A 27,067-nucleotide genomic window follows, 5' to 3' on the forward strand; every position below is an offset into this window, starting at 1 on the left:
ACAGAGAAGGGAAGTGACTTGCCCAAAGTCACACAGCTGGCAATTGGCAGAGCCGGGATTTGAACCCATGACCTCTGACTCCCAAGCCTGGGCTCTTTCCAAAAGCCTTCCAACTGATAATCGTAAATCCTAGGATTCATTATTTTTAATGTTCCTAGAATGTGAAAGTTTCCATTCATAACTAATTGATGATGATGGCATTTATTAAGCGCTTACTATGTGCAAAGCACTGTTCTAAGCGCTGGGGAGTTTACAAGGTGATCAGGTTGTCCCACGGGGGGCTCACAGTCTTAATCCCCGTTTTACAGGTGAGGTAACTGAGGCACAGAGAAGTTAAGTGACTTGCCCAAGGTCACACAGCTGACAAGTGGCGGAGCAGGGATTTGAACCCATGACCTCTGACTCCAAAGCCCGGGCTCTTTCCACTGAGCCACGCTGCTTCCCTAACTAATTGATAATAAAATTTATTGTGCTTTGTTTACTATGTTTGTAAAGCTCAGAATTAAGTATTTTGACTTTGAGAAGGACATGAATGGAAGGAATGGGAACTCTCTGGAAGGGGCCCACAAAGGATTAAGGGCCTCATGAAATTCCTTCAGCAGCAGCCCAGATCCCAACCCAAGGCTCGGTCTGCAGCTTGACCCGATGGAGACCACTCCAAAAGGACAGCAGCTGTGATAAGAGATACAACTGGACCTAAATACTCCAGGGAAACTTCAGCCAATCCTATCTAGCTCTAGAATCACTCTGGAGGTCTAAGAGGGATAAGGGGGGCCCAGAGGACTTATTTTCAGGAAGCCTACACTTACCAGCCCAAAGAACCAGTTCGTCTCTATTTTTCTCTGTCTGTCTGTCTGTCTCTCTGTTTCTCTCTTCCCTCCGTGCCACCTTGTACAGTTCCAGTGTCTCACAGAGTTCTTTGGCAAGGGAAGCCCAAGTAGAAATAGCTGGGGAACATAACAAAATAGAACCTCTGCAAGACAATCACACCTAGATGCGCTCTCTCTGTTTCTCTCTGATTTTTTTCTCTGCTTTTTGTTCTCTTTCTGTCTCTCTGGTTTTTGCTCTGTCTCTGTTTTCCATTTCTCGTCCGTTTATTGCTCTCTGATTTTGTTTTTTCTGCCTCTGTTTTTCTCTGTCTCCCTGTTTTTTTCCCTGTCTCTGTTTCTCTCTGTATCTGTCTCTCTCTATTTTTCTCTGTCTGTCTCTCTGTTTCTGTCTCTCTCTCCCCCACTTCTGTGCCCACTTCTGCAGCTTCAGTAGCTTCAAGTCCCTTTGAACTTACTCCAGGCCAAATCTGAACCACTGGAGAGTCTCAAAGGATTCAAAGCCACTCATGAATTCAGATGAAATTTTACCTGGGGGCCTGGGAAGGTGAATTTTGAGGTCAAAAATCACTCAGTGAGCGCCTTTACCAGCAAATGGCTTTTAATCTTGCATTGGAAAGTTTGGGATAGAGAAAGAGTGGATTTTATTGTGGGATTTTTTTTCGGGGGGAGGTGATGGAGAGGGCTAGAAGGGAGGAAAAATAAACATCTTGGGTCGGACGTTGTCTACAGGAATTGTGGTTTAATAGAAACAACATGGATCTGGAAATCAGAAGACTTGCATTTTAATTTCACCTCGACCACTGCTGTGTCCCTTAGGCATTAAACTCTCAGCATGGCCTAGTGGAAAGAGCACAGGCCTGAGAGTCAGAGGACCTGAGTTCTAATTCTAGCTCCACCACGTACCTGATGTGTGACCTTGGGCAAGTCACTTAACCTCTGTCCTTCAGTTCTCTCATCTGCAAAGTGAAGACTCAATACTTATTCTCCCTCCTACTTAGACAATGAGACCCAGGTGGGACCTGAGTTCTAATTCTAGCTCCACCACGTACCTGATGTGTGACCTTGGGCAAGTCACTTAACCTCTGTCCTTCAGTTCTCTCATCTGCAAAGTGAAGACTCAATACTTATTCTCCCTCCTACTTAGACAATGAGACCCAGGTGGGACTTGATTATCTTGAATCTACTCCAGCTCTTAGTTCAGTGCTTTGCACATAGTAAGGGCCTAAATATCATAATTATCAATATTATTATTACTATAGTGTTTGATAACTGATGTGAAAGCCACAAAAAAATTCAAAGCATTATCATGTTTAAAGATAATCCAATATTTTTAAAATATATATCTGACTACATGTTAAACTATGGTATATTTTGCACTTCATACATTTATATACCCATCCTTTTGAGTTCCAAGATGATACCTCTGATGATGAGATTTATGAGGGAGAAGGTGAAGAAGGAAAGGCTTGGTTAAGACCAATGTATAACTGATATTATTCATTCAGTCATATTTACTGAGCGCTTACTGTGTGCAGAGCACTGTACTAAGTGCTTGGGAAGTACAAGTTGGCAACATATAGAAACGGTCCCTACCGAACAACAGGCTCACAGTCTAGAAGGGGGAGACAGACAACAAAACAAAACATGTGGACAGGTGTCAAGTCATCAGAAGAAATAGAATTAAAGCTAAATGCACAACATTAACAAAATAAATAGAATAGTAAATATGTACAAGTAAAATAGAGTAATAAATCTGTACAAACATATATACAGATGCTGTGGGGAGGGGAAGGAGGTAGGGCTCGGGGGATGGGGAGGAGGAGAGGAAAAAGGGGGCTCAGTCTGGGAAGGCCTCTTGGAGGAGGTGAGCTGATATTAACTGATATTAATACAGATACTAAGAATTAGCTACTGATAGATACTAATACTAATAACTGATAATGACGATATTAATTTGGATGAGGCAAACTGTCTGAAAATTTCAGGAAGAATGAACCTGTGAAAGCAGACTGAAGCTGTGAAAGCACTGTATATGAAAACTATAGAAAACTAGAATGGACTAAAACTTTTCCCTAGCACTTGACTAGTTTTCTTGCAGGGTTAATGTACTGATTTCCTGTCTGATGGGGATTTTTAAGTCTCCCCATTACATTTCTATCTCAAGTGATTTTTGAGTCTCCCCATTACATTTCTATCTCAAGTGAATTGCAAAGGCTGTGAATATCGCTAACAGCCATATGCCTTTCCTGAGTTTCTGCTCCCATATCCTCCAGTACTAGGGTAGGTTGCACAATGGTAAAACATGCCATAGCAGAAATGATCTTCCATGAACTTACCTTCATCTGCTTTTTAAACTCCCTCATTAAAACATCATCTTGAAGAGCATTCTCTCGTTGAGAGGCATCTGAGAGCACGTTAACTGTGGTTTCTGCTTCTTGAATCCACTTAAGGAAGCTTTCCAGATCCTTGAGTGAGGCCTGCACCGTCCTCAGCTCAGCCTCTAGAGTGCTCTGTCGATCACTGATACTGAAATCAACAAAGTGATCTCTTAAATTGTTGCAAAACAAATTGCAAAACAGATGTATTCGGCTAACTCCAAAACAATTTCTGTTGTGGTTTCAAGGAAGACCTGACTCATCAGGAACTCAAGAATGTATTGAATTGAAGGACTGAAGGACTGTATTGAAGGATTTCAAATGAGTAAAACAATAACCATCGGGAAATGCCTTCTACTTTAACAACCATTTTTGCCATTGCCAATTCTTGACAGAAATGTCATCACTACACAGAAACTTTCAAGGAAATTCTGAAACAAATACATTTTAACCCATATGAGTTTTTAAATGTTTTGACAATAAATGGGATTGCTTTTTTTTTAGTATGTCAAATAACTATATATTCTGTATCCCCAATTCAAGGTGATTGACACATAAGTGCTTAACAAATGCCATAAAAAATTGAAATCCTGCTTTGAACATGCACAACACATAAAATCTATATTCAGTCCAGATCTATTCTTTCAACCTGAATTTCTCATTATTTTGCACTTCTGGAAAACACACTGCTGGGACTCTACTATTGGGTACTTTTATATGGACAATTTAAGACTTTAGAGCACGGAAACTTCTGAATGCCTTATTCATTCATTCATTCATCATCATCATCATCATCAATCGCATTTATTGAGCGCTTACTGTGTGTAGAGCACTGTACTAAGCGCTTGGGAAGTACAATTTGGCAACATATAGAGACAGTCCCTACCCAACAGTGGGCTCACAGTCTAAAAGGGGGCGACAGAGAACGAAACCAAACATACTAACAAAATAAAATAAATAGAATAGATATGTACAAGTAAAATAAATAGATAAATAAATAGAGTAATAAATATGTACAAACATATATACATATATACAGGTGCTGTGGGGAAGGGAAGGAGGTAAGATGGGGGGACGGAGAGGGGGACGAGGGGGAGAGGAAGGAAGGGGCTCAGTCTGGGAAGGCCTCCTGGAGGAGGTGAGCTCTCAGCAGGGCCTTGAAGGGAGGAAGAGCGCTAGCTTGGCGGATGGGCAGAGGGAGGGCATTCCAGGCCCGGGGGATGATGTGGGCCGGGGGTCGATGGTGGGACAGGCGAGAACGAGGTATGGTGAGGAGATTAGCAGCAGAGGAGCAGAGGGTGCGGGCTGGGCTGGAGAAGGAGAGAAGGGAGGTGAGGTAGGAGGGGGCAAGGTGACCGACAGCCTTGAAGCCCAGGGTGAGGAGTTTCTGCCTGATGCGCAGATTGATTGGTAGCCACTGCAGATTTTTGAGGAGGGGAGTAATATGCCCAGAGCGTTTCTGGACAAAGACAATCTGGGCAGCAGCATGTGAAGTATGGATTGAAGTGGGAGAGACACGAGGATGGGAGATCAGAGAGAAGGCTGATTCAATCATATTTATTGAGTGCTTGAAAAGTACAATTCAGCAACAGAGACAATCCCTGCCCACAACAGGTTCACAGTCTAGGAGGGGGGAGACAGGCATCAAAACAAGTAAACAGGCATCAATAGCATCAATATAAATAAACAGAATTATAGATATACCCCAACTTTAATGTGTGAAATTCAAGTGGGCACTGTTTATTTAGCCATTCAAATTTACAACTAAATATTCCACATGCTGGAATTTTAAAAATGATTTTTTTTGAAACCTCAGAGTCAAGAACCAAGATGTGTCACAAATATCCAGCAGCCCTAGTGGTTTCATACCACCTTCCCACCCAAACTTGGTCATCCTAGATGGCCACATGGTAGAAAACACCACTCACAAGGAATAGTGACTTTTCAGAACAGTGGTCAAGAAGGAAAGTGTCCTCAACAACAATGACTTAACAAAGCCTGGAAACACTGGAGGGAACAGGGGCAGTGAGAGAGGTGTGCTCTGGCAGCAGTGGAGAAGCCATAGTGGAGACAGTGGCGAGAAGTGAAGTGTCCCAGTGGAAAAGCACAGGTCTTGGAGTCAGAGGACCAGGGTTCTAATCATAGCTCCGCCACTTGTCTGCTGTGAGACCTTGGGCAAGTCACTTAACTTCTCTGTGCCTCAGTTACCTAATCTGTAATATGGGGATTAAGACTCTGAGTCCCATGTGGAAGATGGACTATGTCCAACCTTGTTAGCTTCTATCAACCCCAGTGTTTAGTACAGTGCTTGGTATATAGTAAGCATTTAATAAGCACCATTACAAAAAATAAAAGGCACCACACTAAGCACTGGGGTGGATACAGCAAATCAAGTCCCTGTCTCACGTGGGGCTCACAATCTCAATCCTCATTTTACAGATGAAGTACTTGAGTACAGAGTATTGAAGTGACTTGCCCAAGGTCATACAGCAGACAAGTGGCAGAGCCAGGATTAGAAACCATGACCTTCTGACTCCCAGCCCCATGCTCTACTTCTCCATGCCTATCTGTAATTTATTTCAGTGTCTGTCGGACTTATTAGACTGTAAAGTTCTTGAGGGCAGAGATTGTGTCTTCTAAATCCTTGGTACTTTCTCAAGCATTTAGTAGAGTGCTCTGTACTCAGCTGGCACTCAGTGAATGCTATTGATTGTTGACTGACTCAGGGGAGACAGACTCTTAAATAAATTACAGATAGGATGAAGTAGCTGTATGGATGTTGAGAGAACAAAAAAAAAGAAAAAGATAATCTGCAAATATGCAGCTGCAACCAATATCATTGCTTCATCCTCATGGCAAATATTACTTTGCCCCCAAAAAATATTAACTAGTGTTGCCTAGTGGAAAGACCATAGGCTGGAAGTCAAGATACCTGGGTTCTAATCCCAGTACTGTCAATGGCCCACTGTGTAACAAGTAACAAATTCTCTCTATAACCTGGACGGAACTCCTTGTCTTCCCTCTCAAACCCTGCCCTCTCCCTGACTTTCCCATCTCTGTTGATGGAACTACCATCCTTCCCATCTCACAAGCCCGCAACCTTGGTGTCATCCTCGACTCCTCTCTCTCATTCACCCCTCACATCCAAGCCGTCACCAAAACCTGCCGGTCTCAGCTCCGCAACATTGCCAAGATCCACCCTTTCCTCTCCATCCAAACTGCTACCCTGCTCGTTCAAGCTCTCATGCTATCCCGTCTGGACTACTGTATCAGCCTTCTCTCTGATCTCCCATCCTCATGTCTCTCCCGACTTCAATCCATACTTCATGCTGCTGCCCGGATTGTCTTTGTCAAGAAACGCTCTGGGCATGTTGCTCCCCTCCTCAAAAGTCTCCAGTGGCTACCAATCAATCTGCGCATCAGGCAGAAACTCCTCACCCTGGACTTCAAGGCTCTCCATCACCTCGCCCCCTCGTACCTCACCTCCCTTCTCTCCTTCTACAGCCCACCCTGCACCCTCCGCTCCTCTGCCACTAATCTCCTCACCCTGCCTCGTTCTCACCTGTCCCGCCATCGACCCCCGGCCCACGTCATCCCCCGGGCCTGGAATGCCCTCCCTCTGCCCATCCGCCAAGCTAGCTCTCTTCCTCCCTTCAAGGCCCTACTGAGAGCTCACCTCCTCCAGGAGGCCTTCCCAGACTGAGCCCCTTCCTTCCTCTCCCCCTCGTCCCCCTCTCCATCCCCCCATCTTACCTCCTTCCCTTCCCCACAGGACCTGTATATATGTGTTTGTACATATTTATTACTCTATTTATTTATTTATTTTACTTGTACATATCTATTCTATTTATTTTATTTTGTTAGTATGTTTGGTTTTGTTGTCTGTCTCCCCATTTTAGACTGTTAGCCCACTGTTGGGTAGGGACTGTTTCTATATGTTGCCAACTTGTACTTCCCAAGCACTTAGTACAGTGCTCTGCACCCAGTAAGCACTCAATAAATACGATTGATTGATTAAGATACCTGCTTTTGTATGGTGAGCACCACATGGTACAGGGACTACCTCTGATTTGATTCTATCTACTGCAGCACTTTGACACATAATAAGCTTTTAATACAGCAATATTAGCAGTTTCCACTGGGCCCATGAAATAAGTAGTATCCTCCTGCCCAGGACCATGCTTATTTAAATGCCTGTCTTCACCCCAATAGATTTGTAAACAACTTGTAGGGAAGGATCATGCCTATTCGCTCCATTTTACTCTCCCAAGAACTTAATTAGAATACTGCTCTGCACATACAAAGGTACTAAATAAATAATATTGAATGGAGATGGGTTCATATGTAAAGACTATAATACACACTAAACTTCATTTTCCTCTAAAACTGAGGAAAAAGTACAAATTGGGAATATGTAAAAAACAGAAAAAACCTTAAGATATTCTCATCTTTGTAGTTTGTATCTCCATATGACAGTCTTTTAAAAAAAAATGTGCAGTGAAAAAATATATTCAGGCATGGTTTAGAGATAAGTATCATGTATATTTCAAGCAGCAGCTTGTCTCAACTGATCTGACTGTTTGATTTCCTCTGAAGGCTTGAGTGACTTTGAAAATATAAATAATATAACTGACCCTAACTCTGCAAATGTTGAGCATAACTGAGTGTGTTGCAAAACTACCTGGACGCTTTCAAAAGGGAAGAAACAGCATTTTTAGTGAAGGCCCGCAGTCATTGCTTAACAAGTAAAAGGAACCACAATAGAAGGAATTAACCTTCAAAAGGAAAAAAAAAAACAACCTAGGGGCAATAAAAGAAATGGAAGAAGAAGAAGTGTAATTTTTTTTTATATCTCTCGCCTTTGTAAGGATTTCCTTCTCAGCTATGAAGGAGGTAAAGTTCAGAGTAAAAGAGGAGTGTTAAACAGAGACCTAGGCTAAAAACAAAGATGACTTTACAGAGACAGAGGGAAACCTCACAGCATGGCTCAGTGGAAAAAGCACGGACTTTGGAGTCAGGGGTCATAGGTTTGAATCTGGCTCCTCCACGTGTCTGCTGTGTGACACTGGGCAAGTCACTTAACTTCTCTGAGCCTCAGTTACCACATCTGTAAAATGGGGATTAAGACTGTGAGCCCCAAATGGGACAACCTGATCACTTTGTATCCCCCCAGCGCTTAGAACAGTGCTTTGCACATAGTAAGCGCTTAACAAATGCCATTATTATTATTATTATTATTATTAACAAAACAATTGACTCAGATCTGCACTCCACAGCACAGCTGCACAGGCTACCAGGATAAGGTCACCTGTATTTTTCACCTAATTCCATAAATTGAGGAATGACAGTGGCTACTGCATTCATTTTAAGAGCTCAAAGCCTCAGGCTTGATGACGTCAAGCCAGAGGATGCAATTCTGTTACAAAATATCCCCTACCCATCACTTTTAAAGAGATTGGCAGAACTAAATGATGTGTTAAGAAAAATACTGAAGAAAAACTAAATGTAATCAATGCTTTATCAAGTGCTTATTGTGTGCAGAGCACAGGACTAAGCACTTAGGCGAGTACAACACAACACAGATGATATATATTTTTCCTGCCCACAAGGAGCTTACAGTCTAGTGGGGGAGACAAACTTTAAAAATATAATGGATATGTATCTAAGTGCTGTGGAGCTGAGGGTGAATAAAGGATACAAATTGATGTGCAATGGCAAATCAGAAGGGAGAAAAAATAGGGGAAATGAGGGTTTAGTAGATTAACTGTAGATTCATCTAGAGAATTCAGAAAAAAGTCATCGATGCCAAGAAAGCTACTATGATTTTTCTCAAAACTCTTCTCATTTTTTATGCTCTATGGGCACAGGTGCCTGGGACTAGGAAGAAGTTGGTAAGTGCTTATAATAATTGTGGTATTTGTTAAGCACTTACTGTGTACCAGGCACCGTGCAAAGCACTGGGGTACACACAAATCCAGTCGGACACAGTCCATGTCCCACACGGGGCTCACGTTCTTCATCTCCATTTTACAGATGAGAAGTTAAGTGACTTGCCCAAGGTCACACAGCAGACAAATGGAATTGGGATTAGAACCCATGACCTTCTGAGTCCCAGGCCCGTGGCCTATCAACTACGCCACTTCTCTGAGAAACAGAGAACTGAAGAAGAATCAGAACTATTGCCACCGAACAATATTCTGCAATTCCACAATTGCATTTCACATTTCCTATTTCACTTATTTCTTTTACTCTGTGAATGTTAGGAACTATTTTAGAAACAGAAAATTCAGAACCAATGGGAAAACTCTACCGAGCAACGGTGATCATTCTTTCTGAACCCAGTTCAGTGCCTTCTAAGTCCCACCCAATAAATAGTTCATAAAATCATAGTTAACAGCAAATCGATTTACACTAGAGAGTGGTTAGGGGAAGAGAATGCTACGATGGCTAAGAGGTGCTTGCTAATACATAAATGCCACTTGCTTAATAAGTTCATACTGTCCTAATTTCCAATTCACATCGACACTACTGAATCAGTTATCCACATCAAGGTTCTCTACCAACTTCTCCTTCCTACTGAAATAAAGGAAAGCCATCATTAGTAAACTGCCCTTGGCAAATCTAAGTCCATCTGCTGCTACTCTGAAGATGACAGACAGAGTAATTCTATCTTAAGCAAGCAAGATGTCCTAGAAAGTCACTTTTTTTTCTTAAAATGATTTTAAAGGACTGAAAAATTAGTGCTGTAGACTTCTACGCAATTACCAAGAAATCTGAAAGCTGTGGTTGTCTCCATCCCCACAAGTGAAAGATCTTCAATGGCTTTAACCTATTTTTAATTGTTTTCTCTATGTATACCAATTATTTCTGTGGGCTATCATAGATTTGCATTTTTTACCAAGAACCAAAATCATCTGCCTGCATCACAAAACTGTTAATGACATCTAGAAAAGTATGTTTAATGACTTTGTTCCTGTCAACTGTTCAGAAGCCATGCTCTTTTCTTTTTTTTCTGAAAGAATGGATTCCTGATTATACCAATCACCCTGGCAAATCAAAGGCAATGAAGACTATATTCTTGTTTCTGTAATCTTTCCTCGTGTTCAAATGGACTTTAAGCAGCGTGGACTAGTGGATAGAGCATGGACCTGTGAATCAGAAGGACCTGGGTTCTAATCCTGCCTAATCTAATCCTGTCTGCTCTGTGACCTTGGGAGAGTCACTTAACTTCTCCGTGCCTCAGTTCCCTCATCTGTAAAATGTGGTTTAAGACTAACAGCCACATGTGGGGCTAGGACTGTGTCCAATCTGATTAGTTTTATCCACCCCGTAGCTTAGAACAGTGTTTGACACATAGTAAGCATTTATCAAATACCATGATTATTATTATTATCTTTAGTATTATGCCTCCCAAAGAGAGCAGGCCCTACATGTAGCTTCTTAGAGACAGATCAGCAATGTTCCTCTCTGAGACTCTAAGAAAGCAGCTTGGGGCTTGCCTGCTGAAAAAGCAATGCCACAAACTTCAAATTGCAAAATGCTTCTACGCTGGATAACTACTAAATTGTTAGGTGAATTTCATTTTGGAGGACAGAACTGAAAAACTGTAAAGCATTCTAATATTGCCTGACTTACTTCCACTAAAAACAACTACCAAAGCTATGCTCTGGTATGGGAGGTAAGAATTTCATTTACAGAATCAGGCACACTGCAGAAAATTGAAGTTTGGGATTTTTTTGAAGGCTATCAAAGTTCAATATGCAATCTTAAGTAGGAGCTCAGAAGTACTTACAACTCTTCCAATCCTAATAATATTCAAGTTAAAAAATTAGCATAGAAAACATCTTACCACTCTTAAAATACAAGTCAGAGAATCAAGAACTGGGAGAAAACTCAAGATCACCTGGGCAGGTGCATGATTATAGGCTTTCATAATAAGAGGTCTCCACTTCTGAAGACCAGCACTCGCCCCACCTTCAAAGCCCTATTAAAATCACATATCCTCCAAGAGGTCTCCTCCAATTAAGCCATCATTTTCCATACTCCCTATCCCTTCTGTGATGCCCTTGCACTTGGATTTCTACCCTTTAAAGAACTTGATATTCACCTCACCCTCACTCATTCATTCAATTGTATTTATTGAGTGCTTACTGTGTGCAATGCACTGTAGTAAGCACTTGGGAGAATACAACACATTCCTGCCCACAATGAGCTCACAGTCTGGAGACCAGTTCACAGTCTAGAGCTTAGCCACAGAGCACTTGGGTGCATATCCATATTTCATTTTAATGATTGTTTTCCCCTCTAGACTCTCTGCTCCTTGTGGGCACAGAACATGTCTACCAACTCTGTTGCACTGCACTCTACCATGCACTTGGTACATGAACATAATAAGCACTCTATAAATACCATTATTTATATTGATTGAGACCCCCACATCACCTTTGGTATCCTATTTTAGTGTTTTCTTACCCTGGCAATCAAGGACTTTCTCCTTAAGCCTAAACAAAATTGAACCTACTTCGCTGTAAGCCTGTTCTCTCAAATTTTGTCCTCTGTTGAATCAAAAATATACCTACTCACCATCCTTAAACAACACCTTTACTTGGTTAAATCAATTTAAGATTATAGACTATAAAATCCTTGTGGTGGGAAACATATCTACCAACACTTTGTACTGAATTCTCCAATCTACCTAGTTCAGTGCTCTGCACAAAGTGCTTGATAAACATCATTGATTGATTGATTATTAAGTTAGTCCACAGCCTTATCTTTCCCAAGCTAAATGCCTTTCTCAGAGGATTGCTATCCCATCCATTCTTTAATCAATCTCCAGATTCAGTGTGCTACATCCTTTTTAAAATGTGCATTTCTAAACTCAAAATGCCTGTCAATTCAGTTACTTACTACCTAAGGCTTACTCCTTCCTTACATGCCACACTCCTCCAGCTAATAACCACATTGCTGATTAAAATATTCACAGTGAAGTTAGACTGTGACCTCCAAGCCTCTGATGTGCATTTTAATGCCTAACCCTCCCCATTCTGTATTTAAAAGGCATAATTCTTCCACCCCTAAATGTACTGTGTTCATACTGGATTTCACTCTGCTGATGAAGAATCATTATTTCGGTACATCGACTTTGTCTATCTGAATTCCATTCCTGTCTTTCAAAGGGTCAGACATTCGACTCATTTTAGTGCCATCTACAAATTTTATCCAGGTCGCCAATAAATGTATGTAATAGAACTCATCCCAGGGCCGATCCTTAGTAATAATGAAGTGCTCAGAGAAACTAATTATGAGGACAGATAGAACTGAAAATGCTAGGCTTGGGTAGAAAATGAGATAGTGCAAACATTCTAAGATATTGAACCCAGAGGAGTGGAAGACCAGCTCTAGGTGATGCAGTGGGACAAAAGAAAAACAAATGGTCTGAAGGAAGAATCAATATGAGACCTTCAGAATAATCAGGGGAAATGCCACTGTACAAAATGAATGGAAGTTGGCAAGAGATAGCTCAAGAGCATTCCATTGTAATTATCTAATATACTGTAATAGTAAACAATGGAGACAAGCTACCAGATCACAGGCATGACTTTAGTCACCTTTTATTTTTTTTCTGGTCACTTATAACAACTCCGAAAAGGGGCACTCCTAAATTAGGGGTAAAGCAAGAGCCTTATAATCACCTTTGATTCAGGTTAATCCAAGATGTATTCAACTGGTCTGTCACTTCCTTCACTTTCCGAGTGTCATCACCACTGTAGTCTCGAAGTAGTTTCTTTGAGAGGTCATTGAATGCCGCTATGGTGATCTCTCCTCTATGCAAGTCTTGAGCTAACACCTTAGGTGTAAGAGAAAAAACAAATAACTTCAACAAAAACAGGGACACGGTGTTCTGAGGCTTTACCAGACAAAATAAAATCAAACCCAGAACATTCGAAATTGGTTTATTATACTCGGGAATGCTTGTTTAATTCACTAAATGCCTGGTACTTGGTACTTCAATCTTTTCTAATGTAAACATTTCCAATCATACAATCTGAATCCCAGTCTTGCTCTTCAAAATCCTAAACAATAAGAGGAAAATAGAGATTAACAGGGAAACAATAAAGATCCTAATTTGGTTGGGCAGAAAAAGGAAGTATGAAGAGGAGGAAAGAGAAGGAATAAGAGGGAAGAGGGCAAAGGGTAGGGAGAATGTGAGGAGGGGAGGGAATCTTGAAAAACTTGAGAATATAAACAAATGAATAAGATACATGTTATAAAAACCTACTTTGAATGACTATTAAAAACACTCACTGCATGATATAAAGGTCTTTTACTCTACAGCATCAGAATAAAAGAGGAACTAATAGTTGTCTTGAACTAAACTATTTACCCAATTTTCACAATACCTAGGCATTAGGATATCATGTAATTTATCGCCAGAAAAATCATCCAGAACTAAAGTTTATATGAGACCCAAAATTTCTGGTCACCTTAGAATTTACACCCCAAAACTTAATTTGATCTAGTTTTATGGGAGAAATCATTGTGGTAACCACCGTAGACAGTTTCTCTAGGAATTCAAATAGCACAGAGGGAGTCTGATTCACTGGAAAGATCAGTAGCCTTTGCCAGCTTTGTCGTGAACAGAGTGACCTTCAGAGGTTTATAGTGATTAAATTTACTCCACTCTGACAGATCCCAAAATAATCATGGTTGGCAATGAGTGCTCCATATCTAGGGTCTTTAATTATATACTTTAGTAAAACTCGACAATATTACTTATTCAGTTCAACAATACACGATGATGCTATGAAATAGATTATGATAATTAAGTCACTGAGGTCTCATGCTTTATAAAGTTAGCTTTTGTATTTTAAAGGCAGGAATGAAATTCAGATGGACAAAGTAGATACAGTGAAATAATAATTCTTCACCAATGGAGCGAAATCCAGTATGAACAGCTGCAAAGGTGGCACACTCAGGGATGGAAGAACTAAGCATCGTAAATACAGAATGGGGAAGGCTAGGCATTAAAAAGTACATTAGAGACTTGGAGGTCATGATCTACTTCCCGATGAATATTTTAATCAGCAGTGTGGTTATTACCTGGAGGAGTGTGGCACTTAAGAAGGGAGTAATCCTGCATTAGTAAGTAACTCTAATGATGGACCCATATAGCTTTGAGTTTAGAATAGCACATTTTAAAAACTATTTGGCAAATAGTCTAGATATTGATTAAAGAATGGATGGGAAAGCAATGAAATGAGAAATAAATGTCTAGGCTAAGGAAAGGTTTGGTGAAAATAAAACCTCTAGTTCGCAAATCAGTCAGTCTAATTAAAACAGACTAAGCCATGGCAGTTCTGGTAGTCTGAAAAAAAAATCCAGATAAATTGCCAGGAGAATAACAACATGAGAAATTAAAGCAATGTACACCAATCACTATATCTGGGCCATCTTAAAATGCTTTTGCTTCCTCAATTTGTTTGAATTCCCTCAAGGAACACTCCTCTCTTCATCCCCATATCCAACGTTTAGTTTGGGCAAAGAACTGTGGAGCCTTGGTCAGCCCATGGATTCCAGAAACAATGCTAGCACCCATATGAGTAGTGTCCAGGATGTGGGGGGAGAAGAAAGAGGGTGTTCATCTTCTTCTCCTTTTGGTATTCAAAGTCCCTCCTCTTCCCTTCCTTATCCCACTTCACTTCCACCTGACACTATTCTGCTACACATAAAGCAATGACAACTAGAATCCAAGTTCCTTGAGGGCAGGGACTGTGTCTACTAACTCTACTGCATTGTATTGTCCCAAGTGCTGCATAGAGTAGCTGCTCAGTAAATACCATTAATTAATCGACAATGGGAGTGGTACACCTGAATGTAAATTAGGAGACATGCTAAAACCAGGGCAGGTTTACATAGTTTCAAAGTCTCTTTTCCAACTATAACAGAAAATGTTCTCTCCATATTAAGGCTCATACAACAAGGCATTATATACCTTTTCGGTACCTCTAGACTGAAAGTTCCCTCCATCAGTCAATTGCATTTATGGAGCACTTAGTTTGTACAGGGTACTGTACTAAACACTTGGGAGAACAAATACAACAATATAACAGACACAGTCCCTCCCACAATGAGCTTACCAGTCTAGAGGGGGAGGCAGATATTAATATAAATACATTGCGGATGTGTACATAAAGGCTATGGAGCTGGGGGAGGGGTGGGAGAAAGCAAAGATCCCTCCTTATGGGCACAGATTGCACCTACCAATTCTGTTACATTGACCTCTCCCGAGCCCTTAGCACAGTGTTCTGCACAGAGGAACTACTCAGTGAATACCACTGACTGATTTATTGATTGTCCCTGAGGCCTAGAGCTCCACCTGAGAGCCGAGGGAGGAATTCAGTTGCAGCAGTGAACCAGCACCGTCAACAGCATTCCCCTCCAACACCTGGCAAGACAAGGAAGATTAGAAGAACACCGTGATAAATGGATGTGTGGCAACCCAGACGACGTGACAGGATACTGCTCTCTCCTCCATGGCTCCTGACGGTACAATGCTCTGCCCGTGGCAGGCTCAGTCAGCAAAATGAGGCTCACAGCATTTAGACTAGTATCTCTAAATGCCAAGCTATTAATGCTGACAGCTACTTGAGAAATAGCAAGAGAGGGTGTGATACATGCCCTTCTGTAAACACATAAAATAATTCAGAACATTAGCGAGGAAAGTGGTTATTTGTTTTCTGAGTTGGAACTGTTAACAAATGGAAAACAAACTATTTCTGTCCCCTATACATGACCATGGTGAGTGAAAAAATGAAAACTTACTATCCATAACATTACATTTTTCAGTACAGCCTTCATGCTCTATGCCTTATCAACTTTCTATTTATGAAAACACCACTGTTGCTACTTTCTGAAATTGTAACCATTTTAATAAACGTTGCAGCACTCATTTCATCAGTTAGTGCAGAACTTCCCACATGATGTGCTGCAACATACTTTCCAGTGCACCTGAAATGCTGGGAGCCCCGTCATTTTAGCGCACAAGGGGGTACCCTCCCAGCATCAGGAACAAGGCAATGAATGTCCTGTGACAACCATGAGAGCTGGTCCCGCCTCAGTGTGCTTCCACTAGTAAAAATTGGGAAGCACTCAGCATTCAGTAATATAGAAGCACTGATTAAGCTGGAGGTGACTCTTGCAGTGGACAAGAAATATCAAGGTAAATGACTGTAAGCTCACTGTGGGCTTGTGTCTGTTCATTGTTATACTGTACTCTGCCAAGAGCTTAACACAGTCCTCTGCACACAAAAAGCTCTCAATACAAATGACTAACTAGCCCTTTTTAGATTACCCAAAGCAGCAACTAACCTGCTGATAGGTTACAACAGGACTTCAGTATGTCTTGTTCTGAAACAAAGCTACTGCGCCTTCTGCCAAGTATTTTTTTTAAGTTTTTTTATGTTATTCCTGTTGCAAGTAGGGTAGAGGATTGAAGGAATAAAAAGGCACAGATTTGTTAAAATGTATCATTTATCCACCTCCCCTATAATTGCCCAAAGATAGATACAAAATAATCAGACCAAATATGGTCCCTGTCCCACAGAGGGCTCAGAATCTAAGAGGGAGGTAGAAAAGAGATTATCCCCATTTCCAAGATAAAGAAACAGAGGGTGAGATCAGCTAAGCAACTTGCTGAAGGTCAAACAGCAGACAAATGGAGAAGCTGGATTAGAACCCAAGGCTCCTTACTCTGTCAACTGCCTTCTCCACTAGGCCAGTGAGTTAAGGTTACTATTAAGTAATAATACTCATAGTAGTAACATTTATTACATAGGTTTTTATTAAATTAGAAATAATGGGGATATATACTACTTAAAAAACCCTTCACATCACCTGCATTAGCTTCCTATTGGAACTTGCAAATAATAATCACATAGTGGCCAGGCAGGGAACATGTCTACTACCTCTGTTGTTTTATATTTTCCCAAGCACTTAGTACAGTGTTCTGCACACAGTAAGTGCTCAATAAGTTCCACTGATTGACTGATTTTTCAAGCCCCTCAAAAAAAAAACCCCTTGTACTTCAGATCGTTACATAAAACCAGCAGCAATCAGCTCACAAACAACCCACCAACAATCTAAGCAGAATACCAATAAATGGCAGTAGACTTGGAATGAATGGCAGTAGACTTGGGATGAATCCATGAAAATAAAATTACTTATGTTGGAATCTTAGGCATCTACTTAACCTTACTTTATTTTCTGGCAGCTGTTGGATGAGGGGCTCCTTTGGGGCCTGTAGAAGAGCATGAAATCGAACTTCATAGTGCCTAAAAAGTTGTTCTGTTTCTTGTTGTTGATCATTCCATTGCAGGCTGTCAGAAAGCATGTCCTGTAATTGCTGCTGTCGCACTTCCACTCCGTGTTGAGTATTGTCCCACTGGTTCTTCACCTTCTCCACTGGGGTGGGGGAGGCAATGAAGACAATTATAGCCAGGTAGCCACAATAGTTATTGTACAAACCTAACAGCATGTAAAAAACACTTTACACATACTAATCATGTTTACTGAACACTAACTGTACTAAGTTCTTGGGAGAGTACAATACAACATGCTACCCCCCACCCACCTATTGGCTTGAGGCACTTTGTGCCCTAAAGGGAATAGGACTGGCAGAGATGAAAGAGTGGAAGTGGTGCTATGGAAGCCAGTTTCACCATAATCTACTTATAGGTGTATTCTCTTGGTCCTCAATTCACAGGGCTCTGGTTTGTCCATCATCTCCCAAACAATCCAGTCCTATTCCCACAAAAGACTGTATATGCACACGGCTGATTGTTTAGCCATTCTGCATTGGCAATAGCAAGTAAAGCGGTACCTTTCCATTGCAAGTGTACCCCCGGGATATGCGTAGAACATATTCATCAAAAATACAGGAGCATTGTAAACCACGGAATTGCAGGATTCATTTCCGCATAGATTTAAGTGAAATTTGTTAGGTTGCTGTTCTAGAACCAGTCCTGACCTGACAACCAAGGCCTACAGATAGTTAAAAATTAAGACGATAGATCACTCCCTGTGGATCCTTCTCCTCATCCCTTCCCCTCCATTATTCCAAGGGACCTTCTTGACCCCCATATACCCTAAACGTGGTCCCCTTCACCCATCTCCCCAGTACTGACCACACCAAGAATTTCCTTTTCCCATCAACCAGGGATTCTAGAAGTCCCCATTTTGGCCATGTGTCACCACCACTTCCAATAGGAAGGGGACAGAAAAATGTTACAAGAGTCCCAGACAGAATGCCAATGGCCAGATACCTGATTCCTGACCCCATCTCACTGGTCCCAAATGTCAAGGAGCCAGTTTGATTTGACCTGACCACATTCACTTCAAACTTTCTCTGTTCACTAAGCTCCAAGTTCCTCTCTGCAGCTGTTCTATCCCTACTCTTTAGTTGTCTGTCAGCTTTCACTGCCATGGAAACCAGGCATCACTTTAGCTCAGGGGCATATCCAGCTACTTAGGAGCTAAAAGGAGCTGGGGATAAGGGACAGCAATTCCCCACCAAGATTCGGCTCCCTCCAGTCTTGCTCCACCAAAAGCAGCACAGAATTAGGGTGGGAGAGAAAGCTGCAATTAATGAATGAGAAGAAGTGAAGGAGGGATGGACTGAACAGAGTTTTCTCTCGCTTTGGCTGAAGGCAGCACAGAATCAAGGGACCAGAGAAGATACCTGTCCAATCTGTGCCAACTCCATTCTGGAACCCCTATCAAAGCAAAGAACGAGGTCCGCAAGTCATTGATTGGAAAACAGCAGAGCGGACCTGGGGCAGGGGAAGGAAAGGGTGGGGAAGGAATAGTCTCCCCTGCAGTGATTGGATGTAACTCCAGGCAGCTCTTATGTATCCTAGGCTATTTCAGTGATTACTGCAAGATGTAACTCCAGTTGTGGTAGTTCCGAAATGGGGTACACTTACATTTTCAAAAAACTAAAGCTACATTTAAAACTCTGTTTACTATCCCATCATACTTCCCTAAGGATTTAAAAGTTATCATACAAGAGAGCTTCTCAACCAGGATCCCACTGAATGCCACTGGCCTGTAACTGGTGGGCCCATTTAGGAGGCAAAACAGGTTCCTTCTCCTTGATCCCAACAAAATTGATAAATTGCAACAACAAATTTAAGTTTTCCCTTTGGAGTTTAATGCAAGTTGATCATATACAATTATTTTAATAGCTAATTAAGTTTGATATTTTCCAAAGAACTCCTACTATCGATCAAAGGTATTTATTAAGTACTTGCTTTACACAGAGCACTATACTAAGCAATACACAGAATCGGAAGATACATTTCCTGCTCACAAGGATCTTACAGTATAGGAGGAAGACATAAATGAATATGAATAAATAAATTACCAATATGTACATATGTGCTGTAGGGCTGAGAATGAGGTGAATATCAAATGCTTAAAGGGTACAGATCCAAGGGCATAGGCAATGCAGAAGGAAGAGGGAGTAGGGGAAAACAGGACTTACTAAGGGAAGGATCTTTGGAGGATATGTGATTTTAATAAGGCTTTGAAGATGGGGAGAGTAGTGGTCTGTTCAATATTCATTCATTCATTCAATCATATTTACTAAGCGCTTACTGTGTGCAGAGCACAGTACTAAGCGCTTGGGAAGTACATGTTGGCAACATATACAGATGGTCCCTACCCAACAGCGGGCTCACAGTCTAGAAGGATGAGACAGACAACAAAACAAAACATATTAACAAAAAAAAATAAATAGAATAAATATGTACAAATAAAATAGAGTAATAAATACGTACAAACATATATACATATATACAGGTGCTGTGGGGAGGGGAAGTAAGGCGGGGAGGAGGGGGAGAGGAAGGAGGGGGCTCAGTCTGGGAAGGCCTCCTGGAGGAGGTGAGCTCTCAGTAGGACTTGAAGGGAGGAAGAGAGCTAGCTTGGCGGTTGTGTGGAGGGAGGGCATTCCAGGCCAGGGAGAGGACGTGGGCCAGGGGTCGACGGCGGGACAGGCGAGAACGAGGCACAGTGAGGAGATTAGTGGCAGAGGAGTGGAGGGTGCGGACTGGGCTGTAGAAGGAGAGAAGGGAGGTGAGGTAGGAGGGGGCAAGGTGATGGAGAGCTTTGAAGCCGAGGGTGAGAAGTTTTTGCCTGATGCGTAGGTTGACTGATAGCCACTGGAGATTTTTGAGGAGGGGAGAAACATGCCCAGAGCGTTTCTGCACAGAGACAATCCGGGCAGTGGCGTGAAGTATGGATTGAAGTGGGGAGAGACAGGAGGATGGGAGATCGGAGAGGAGGCTGATGCAGTAATACAGTTGAGATAGGATGATAGACTGAACAAGCAGGGTAGTGGTTTGGATGGAGAGAAAAGGGCGGAACTTGGCGATGTTGCGGAGGTGAGATTGGCAGGTTTTGGTGACAGATTGGATGTGAGGTTGCGGGCTTGTGAGAAGGGAAGGATGGTAGTGCCGTCAACAGTGATCAGGAAGTCAGGGAGAGGGCAGGGTTTGGGAGGGAAAATAAGGAGTTCAGTCTTGGACATGTTGAGTTTTAGATGGTGGGCAGACATCCAGATGGAGATGTCCTGAAGGCAGGAGGAGATGCAAGTCTGGAGGGAGGGGGAGAGAGCAGGGGCAGAGATGTAGATTTGGGTGTCATCAGTGTAGAGATGATAGTTGAAGCCGTGGGAGTGAATGAGTTCACTAAGGGAGTGAGTGTAGATAGAGAACAGAAGGGGACCAAGAACTGACCCTTGAGGAACCCCTACAGTAAGGGGATGGGAAGGGGAGGAGGAGCCCACAAAACAGACTGAGAATGAATGGCCGGAGAGATAAGAGGAGAACCAGGAAAGGACAGAGTCTGTGAAGCCAAGGATGGATAGCATGTTGAGGAGAAGGGGGTGGCTGACAGTGTCGAAGGCAGCTGAGAGGTCGAGGAGGATTAGGATAGAGTAGGAGCCACTGGATCTGGCAAGCAGGAGGTCATTGGTGACCTTTGAGAGGGCAGTTTCTGTGGAATGTAGGGGATGGAAGCCAGATTGGAGGGGGTCGAGGAGAGAGTTGGCGTTGAGGAATTCGAGGCAGCGTATGTAGACAACTCATTCAAGCAGTTTGGAAAGGAATGGTAGGAGGGAGATAGGGCAATAACTAGAAGGTGATGAGGGGTCAAGAGCGGGTTTTTTTTAGGATGGGAGAGACGTGGGCATGTTTGAAGGCAGAGGGGAAGGAACCAGTGGAGAGTGAGCGGTTGAAGATGGCAGTTAAGGAGGGGAGGAGGGATGGAGAGGAACAGGGGAGATTTTAGGGAAATCACGCCTGATGGTACATGGCCTAGTCATTAGAGGGAAGAGATGGGGAAGGCATTGGGAAAGGGAGGGACAGGAGGTTTAAAGAGGGAGTTAAACGTCTGGAACAGGAAGAACTGGCAATGGATATAGATATCAGTAAGGATGGAGAGGTATTGCTACTGGATGAAGGAGAGGGCAAAATTGATACAGTTAAGGATGAATTCAAGTTGGATGATGTCAGCCTGGTGTTCGGATTTCAACAGCCCCGCTCCAGAGCTTGAGCACAAGAGCAGAGGTAGTGGACTGTGGAGATGATCTGAGACTACAGGTTAGTGGTATAAGAGTGGCAGAGGGACAGGAGTGAGTTGAGCTTAGAAGGGAGGATGGTGTTGAGAGCATTTCATAAAGGGCTCACAGTTTAAGTAGGAGAACAGGTATTTCTGTGAGAGTGTCCCACTAACATTTAATACAAATTAAAGTGTTCTCTAAACCAACATTTAGCAGGGCAGATGTGAAAACAATTAATCAGTCATATTTATTGAGTGCTTACTTAGTACAGAGCACTGTACCAAGCACTTGTGAGAGTACAAAAAACAGAGTTGATAGACATATTCCATGCCTACAATGAGCTTACAGTCTAGAGGGGGAGACAAACATTAATATAAATAAATTACAAATCTGTACATAAGTGCTGAAAGGCTAAGGGAGGGGTGAATAAAGGGTGCAAATCCAAGTGCAAAGGCATGCAGAAAGGAGTGGGAAAAGAGGAAATGAGGGCTTGCTTGGGGAAGGCCTCTTGGAAGAGATGTGCTTTTAATAAGGCTTTGAGGATGGGGAGAGTGATTACCTGTCGGATATGAAGAGGGAGGACATGCCAGGCCAGGGGCAGGACATGGGTGAGGGGACAACAGAGAGATACACGAGATTGAGGTACAGTGAGTAGGTTGTCACTGGAGGAGCAAAGTGTGCAGGCAGTGTTATAGCAGGAAACCAGTGAGGTAAGGTAAGGTAGAAGGAGGCAAGGAAATTAAGTCCTTTAAAGCTGACAGTAAGGAATTTCTGTTTAATCAGAGGTGCATGGGCAACCACCGGAGGTTCTTGAAAAGTGGGGAAACATGGGCTAAACATTTTTGTAGAAAAATGATCTGGGCAGCAGAGTGAAGCAAGGACTGTAGTGGGGAGAGAGAGGCAGCATGAACGTCAACAAGGAGGCTGATATGGTAATCAAGGTGGGATACAATAAATGCTTGGATTAACATGGTAGCAGTTTAGATGGAAAGGGACAAATTTTAGTGATGTGAAAGTTGAATTGACAGGATTTGGTGGCAGATTGAATATATGGGTTGAATGAGAGAAATGAGTCAAAGATAATGCCAAGGATACAGGCTTGTGAGTCAGAGAGGATGGATGGTAACAGAGAGGGGAAAGTCCTTGGGAGGACAAGGCTTGGGTGGGGAGATAAAGAGATCTGTTTTCGACATGTTAAATTTGAGGTACTGGCAGGACATCTGAGTAGCGATGTCCTGAAGGCAAGAAGAAATGTGAAACTGAAAAGGAGAGAGATCAAGGTTGGAGATGTAGATTTGGGAATCATCCACACAGAGATGGTAGTTAGAGCCAAGGGAATGGGTGTAGATGGAGAAAGGGACCCAGAACTGAGCCTTGAGGGACTTCCACAGGTAGAGGGTGGAAGGCAAAGGAGAAGCTCATGAAAGAGATTGTGAAGAAGTGGCTAGAAAGAGGAGAAGGATCAGGAGAGGACAGTGTCAGTAAAGCCAATTTGGATAATGTTTCAAAGACAGAAGGGAATGGTCAACAGTGTTGAAGGCAGCAAAGAGGTTGAGGTGGATTATTAGGATGGAGTACAGGCTTTTGGATTTGGCAAGAAGGAGATCACTTGTGACCTTTGAGGCAGCAGTTTCTGTGGAGTGATGGGGGCTGAAGCCAGACTGGAGTGCAACTAGGGGAGAACTGGAAGAGAGGAAGTGGAGACAGCGAGTGTAGACAACTCACTCAAAGACTTTGGAGAGGAATGGTAGGAGGGAGATGGGGTGATAACTGGAAGGAGCCATGGAATCATGGGAGGGTGCTTTTTTAAGATAGAGGAGAAAGGCACACGTTTGAAAGCAGTGGGGAAAAAGCCATTGGAGAATCACTGATTGAAGAAGGCAGTCAGAGCAGGAAGAAGGGAGGGACAAGCACTCTGATTAGGTGCGAAGAAAAACAGAACGGACAAGCCATTATCAGCCCACCTCACACTCATGCACTCATCTGTGCAGTCACATGAAATTTTAATATTTATATTTCTTTTTTATCTTCTTGGGTTCATCATCCTCACATCCTTTTAGCTGTTTAGCTTAGCTCCAACTGATTAGAATCTATCGATAGCATAAATTGGTCCTATGAAATATGGAAATAATTCATAATCATGATTGACTGTTAACCAATAAAAAAATATAGCCAAGGTGAAATCCTTCAGTTGCCTCAGTCCAGTCTACATGGACATTATAAAGAAATAGATCTCAAAAACATAATACTGAAAATACTTCAACCACCAATCTAATTAGGGATCCAAAACTAAGCTGGAATTTAATTGAAGGAATTTTTCACTGTATCTTAAAATGAATTTTAAATTAGGATGCTTTTAACCAGTAAAATAAATTCTCATACATCCCTTTAAAAAGGAAAAGCACTTACATTTTTCTGTGATTGCCGTTCGCACATCTGAACTAGATGTTTTATTTTTCAAATTCTGAGCCAGAGTAAAAACCGAATCCAACTGAGGATGACGCTGCTCTAAATCTGCCATAGTGATCTGTTAAGACACATTTAATAACACTTTACTTAAAATTAAAAGCTTACAGTATTATTGCATCAAAATAGAGTTTTCCTAAATGTTACACACACATAATATCGGTAGTAAATATTTACATCTATTAAAATAGATTCCACCTGAAATGCAAAAGAACAATATTCAGATTATGGGAGATAATGAATACATCATAAAAGTTTCTGGAGAAAATGTTAGTATCTTCACAATCCTAAATCGTCAGTGAACCAGTAAATATTAAAATTGGATCCCATTCTAAAATCACATTTCTTCCAAGAGACCTTTTCTGACTAAGCCCTCATTTTCCTCACCCATCCTCTCCTCTGTGTCACCTATGTCCTTTGAACTCACCCCTCAAGCACTTGATACTCCCCTCACCCCACCTTAAGCACTTATGTACATATCCTTATATTCTGCCATTTCCCCTTGCTATAATTTATTTTAATGTCTGTCTACCCTCTAGACTATAAACTCCTTGTGAGCAGGGATTGTGTCTAACAACTCTTGTTATATTGTGCTCTCCCATGCATTCTGTACAATGCTCTGCATAAAGCAGTGCTCAAGTAGGACCCAGGTCCTTCTGGCTCTTAGGCCTGTGTTAATCAATCGTATTTATTGAGTGCTTACTGTGTGCAGAGCAATGTACTAAGCCCTTGGGAGAGTACTATACAACAATGAACACACATATTCCTTGTCCACAACGAGTTTACAGTCTAAAGTGGGTAGATACAAACTAATCCCTTTCTCCTCAACACGCTATCCAACGTTGGCTTCACAGACTCCGTCCTCTCCTGGTTCTCCTCTTATCTCTCCGGCTGTTCATTCTCAGTCTCCTTTGCGGGCTCCTCCTCCCCCTCCCAACCCCTTACTGTAGGGGTTCCTCAAGGGTCAGTTCTTGGTCCCCCGTCTGTTCTCTATCTACACTCACTCCCTTGGTAAACTCATTCACTCCCACGGCTTCAACTATCAACTCTACTCTGATGACACACAAATCTACATCTCTGCCCCTGCTCTCTCCCCATCCCTTCAGGCTGGTGTCTCCTTCTGCCTTCAGGACATCTCCATCTGGATGTCTGCCCACCATCTAAAACTCAATATGTCTAAGACTGAACTCCTTTCCTTCCCTCCCAAACCTTGCCCTCTTCCTGACATTCCCATCACTGTAGATGGCACTACCATCCTTCCCGTCTCACAAGGCCGCAACCTTGGTGTCTTCCTCGACTCTGCTCTCTCGTTCACTCCTCACATCCAATCCGTCATCAAAAACTGCCGATCCCACCTCCACAACATCGCCAAGATCTGCTCTTTCCTCTCCATCCAAGCCGCTACTCTGCTGGTTCAATCTCTCATCCTATCCTGACTGGATTACTGCAACAGCCTCCTCTCTGATCTCCCATCCTCCTGTCTCTCCCCACTTCAGTCTATACTTCACGCTGCTGCCCGGATCATCTTTGTGCAGAAACGCTCTGGGCATATTACTACCCTCCTCAAAAGTCTCCAGTGGCTACTAGTCAACCTACATATCAGGCAAAAACTCCTCACTCTCGGCTTCAAGGCTCTCCATCACCTCGCCACCTCCTACCTCACCTCCCTTCTTTCCTCCTTCAGCCCAGCCCGCACCCTCCACTCCTCTGCCACTAACCTCCTCACTGTGCCTCGTTCTCGCCTGTCCCACCGTCGACCCCTGGCCCACGTCCTCCCCCTGGCCTGGAATGCCCTCCCTCCGCACATCTGCCAAGCTAGCTCCCTTCCTTCCTTCAAAGCCCTACTCAGAGCCCACCTCTTCCAGGAGGCCTTCCCAGACTGTGCCCCCTCCTTCCTCTCCCCCTCCCCATCCTCCCCGCCCTACCTCCTTCCCCTCCCCACAGCACCTGTCTATATGTTTGTACAGATTTAGTACTCTATTTAACTTGTACATATTTACTATTCTATTTATTTTATTTTGTTAATATGTTTTGTTGTCTGTCTCCCCCTTCTAAACTATGAGCCCACTGTTGAGTAGGGACCGTCTCTATATATTGCCAACTTGTACTTCCCAAACGCTTAGTACAGTGCTCTGAACACAGTAAGTGCTCAATAAATATGACTGAATGAATGAAAAGGTAAGACACAGTTCCTCTTCCAGTTGCGGCTCACAGTCTTAATTCCCATTTTACAGATGAGGGAACTGAGGCACAGAGAAGTGAAGTGACTTGCCCAAGATCAGATAGACAAGTGGCAGAGGTGATTAGATTAGACCCAGGTCTTCATAACTTCCAGGCTTGTGTTCTATTAGCCAACCAAGAATGAGGGCAGGAAAATGGACCCACTCCTGAAGGACAAACAACTGGTACAGAGTAGCAGCTCCTTGGGGAATGGTGAGCATGAGGGACTCCCATCTGTTTTCACTTTCATCACATGAACATGACCTTGGTTTGGCAATTGCTTGCACATGACTGCCGAAAAGGCATCTGGTCTATCAACTTTCTAAGAGCCAAAGGACACTAGGAAGGAAAAGGTGTGAGTGAATGGCCCCTGGCCCCCTTGAAAAAGAGATCCAAATGATGGTCCCAGCATGGTGACCGTTAGCCTACAAAAAGATGGAAGTAACTTCAGTCTGTCTTCTCTGCTACATTGTAAGCTCCTTGAGGGCAAGGATGGTGTCTGTCAGCTCTATTATAATCCATCATTTTTAAAAAATGTTGTTTGTTAAGCTTACTATGTG

The 27,067-nt window shown here is 42.6% G+C and overlaps 1 protein-coding gene across 3 annotated transcripts in view; it reads right to left on the reverse strand.

The window, feature by feature from the left end:
• UTRN (utrophin) overlaps positions 1-27,067 on the reverse strand; it is a 583,736-nt gene that overhangs the window by 298,525 nt on the left and 258,144 nt on the right. For all 3 annotated transcript variants that reach the window (XM_038766673.1, XM_038766663.1, XM_038766681.1), the window contains 4 exons: positions 24,231-24,348; positions 17,460-17,665; positions 12,898-13,052; positions 3,167-3,356 (listed from right to left, as the gene is read on the reverse strand). In XM_038766673.1, the coding sequence (XP_038622601.1) occupies positions 3,167-3,356; positions 12,898-13,052; positions 17,460-17,665; positions 24,231-24,348 (669 nt within the window). The remainder of the gene's footprint in view (positions 1-3,166; positions 3,357-12,897; positions 13,053-17,459; positions 17,666-24,230; positions 24,349-27,067) is intronic.

Source organism: Tachyglossus aculeatus, chromosome 2 (assembly GCF_015852505.1).
Source record: "Tachyglossus aculeatus isolate mTacAcu1 chromosome 2, mTacAcu1.pri, whole genome shotgun sequence".
Classification (NCBI taxonomy): domain Eukaryota; kingdom Metazoa; phylum Chordata; class Mammalia; order Monotremata; family Tachyglossidae; genus Tachyglossus; species Tachyglossus aculeatus.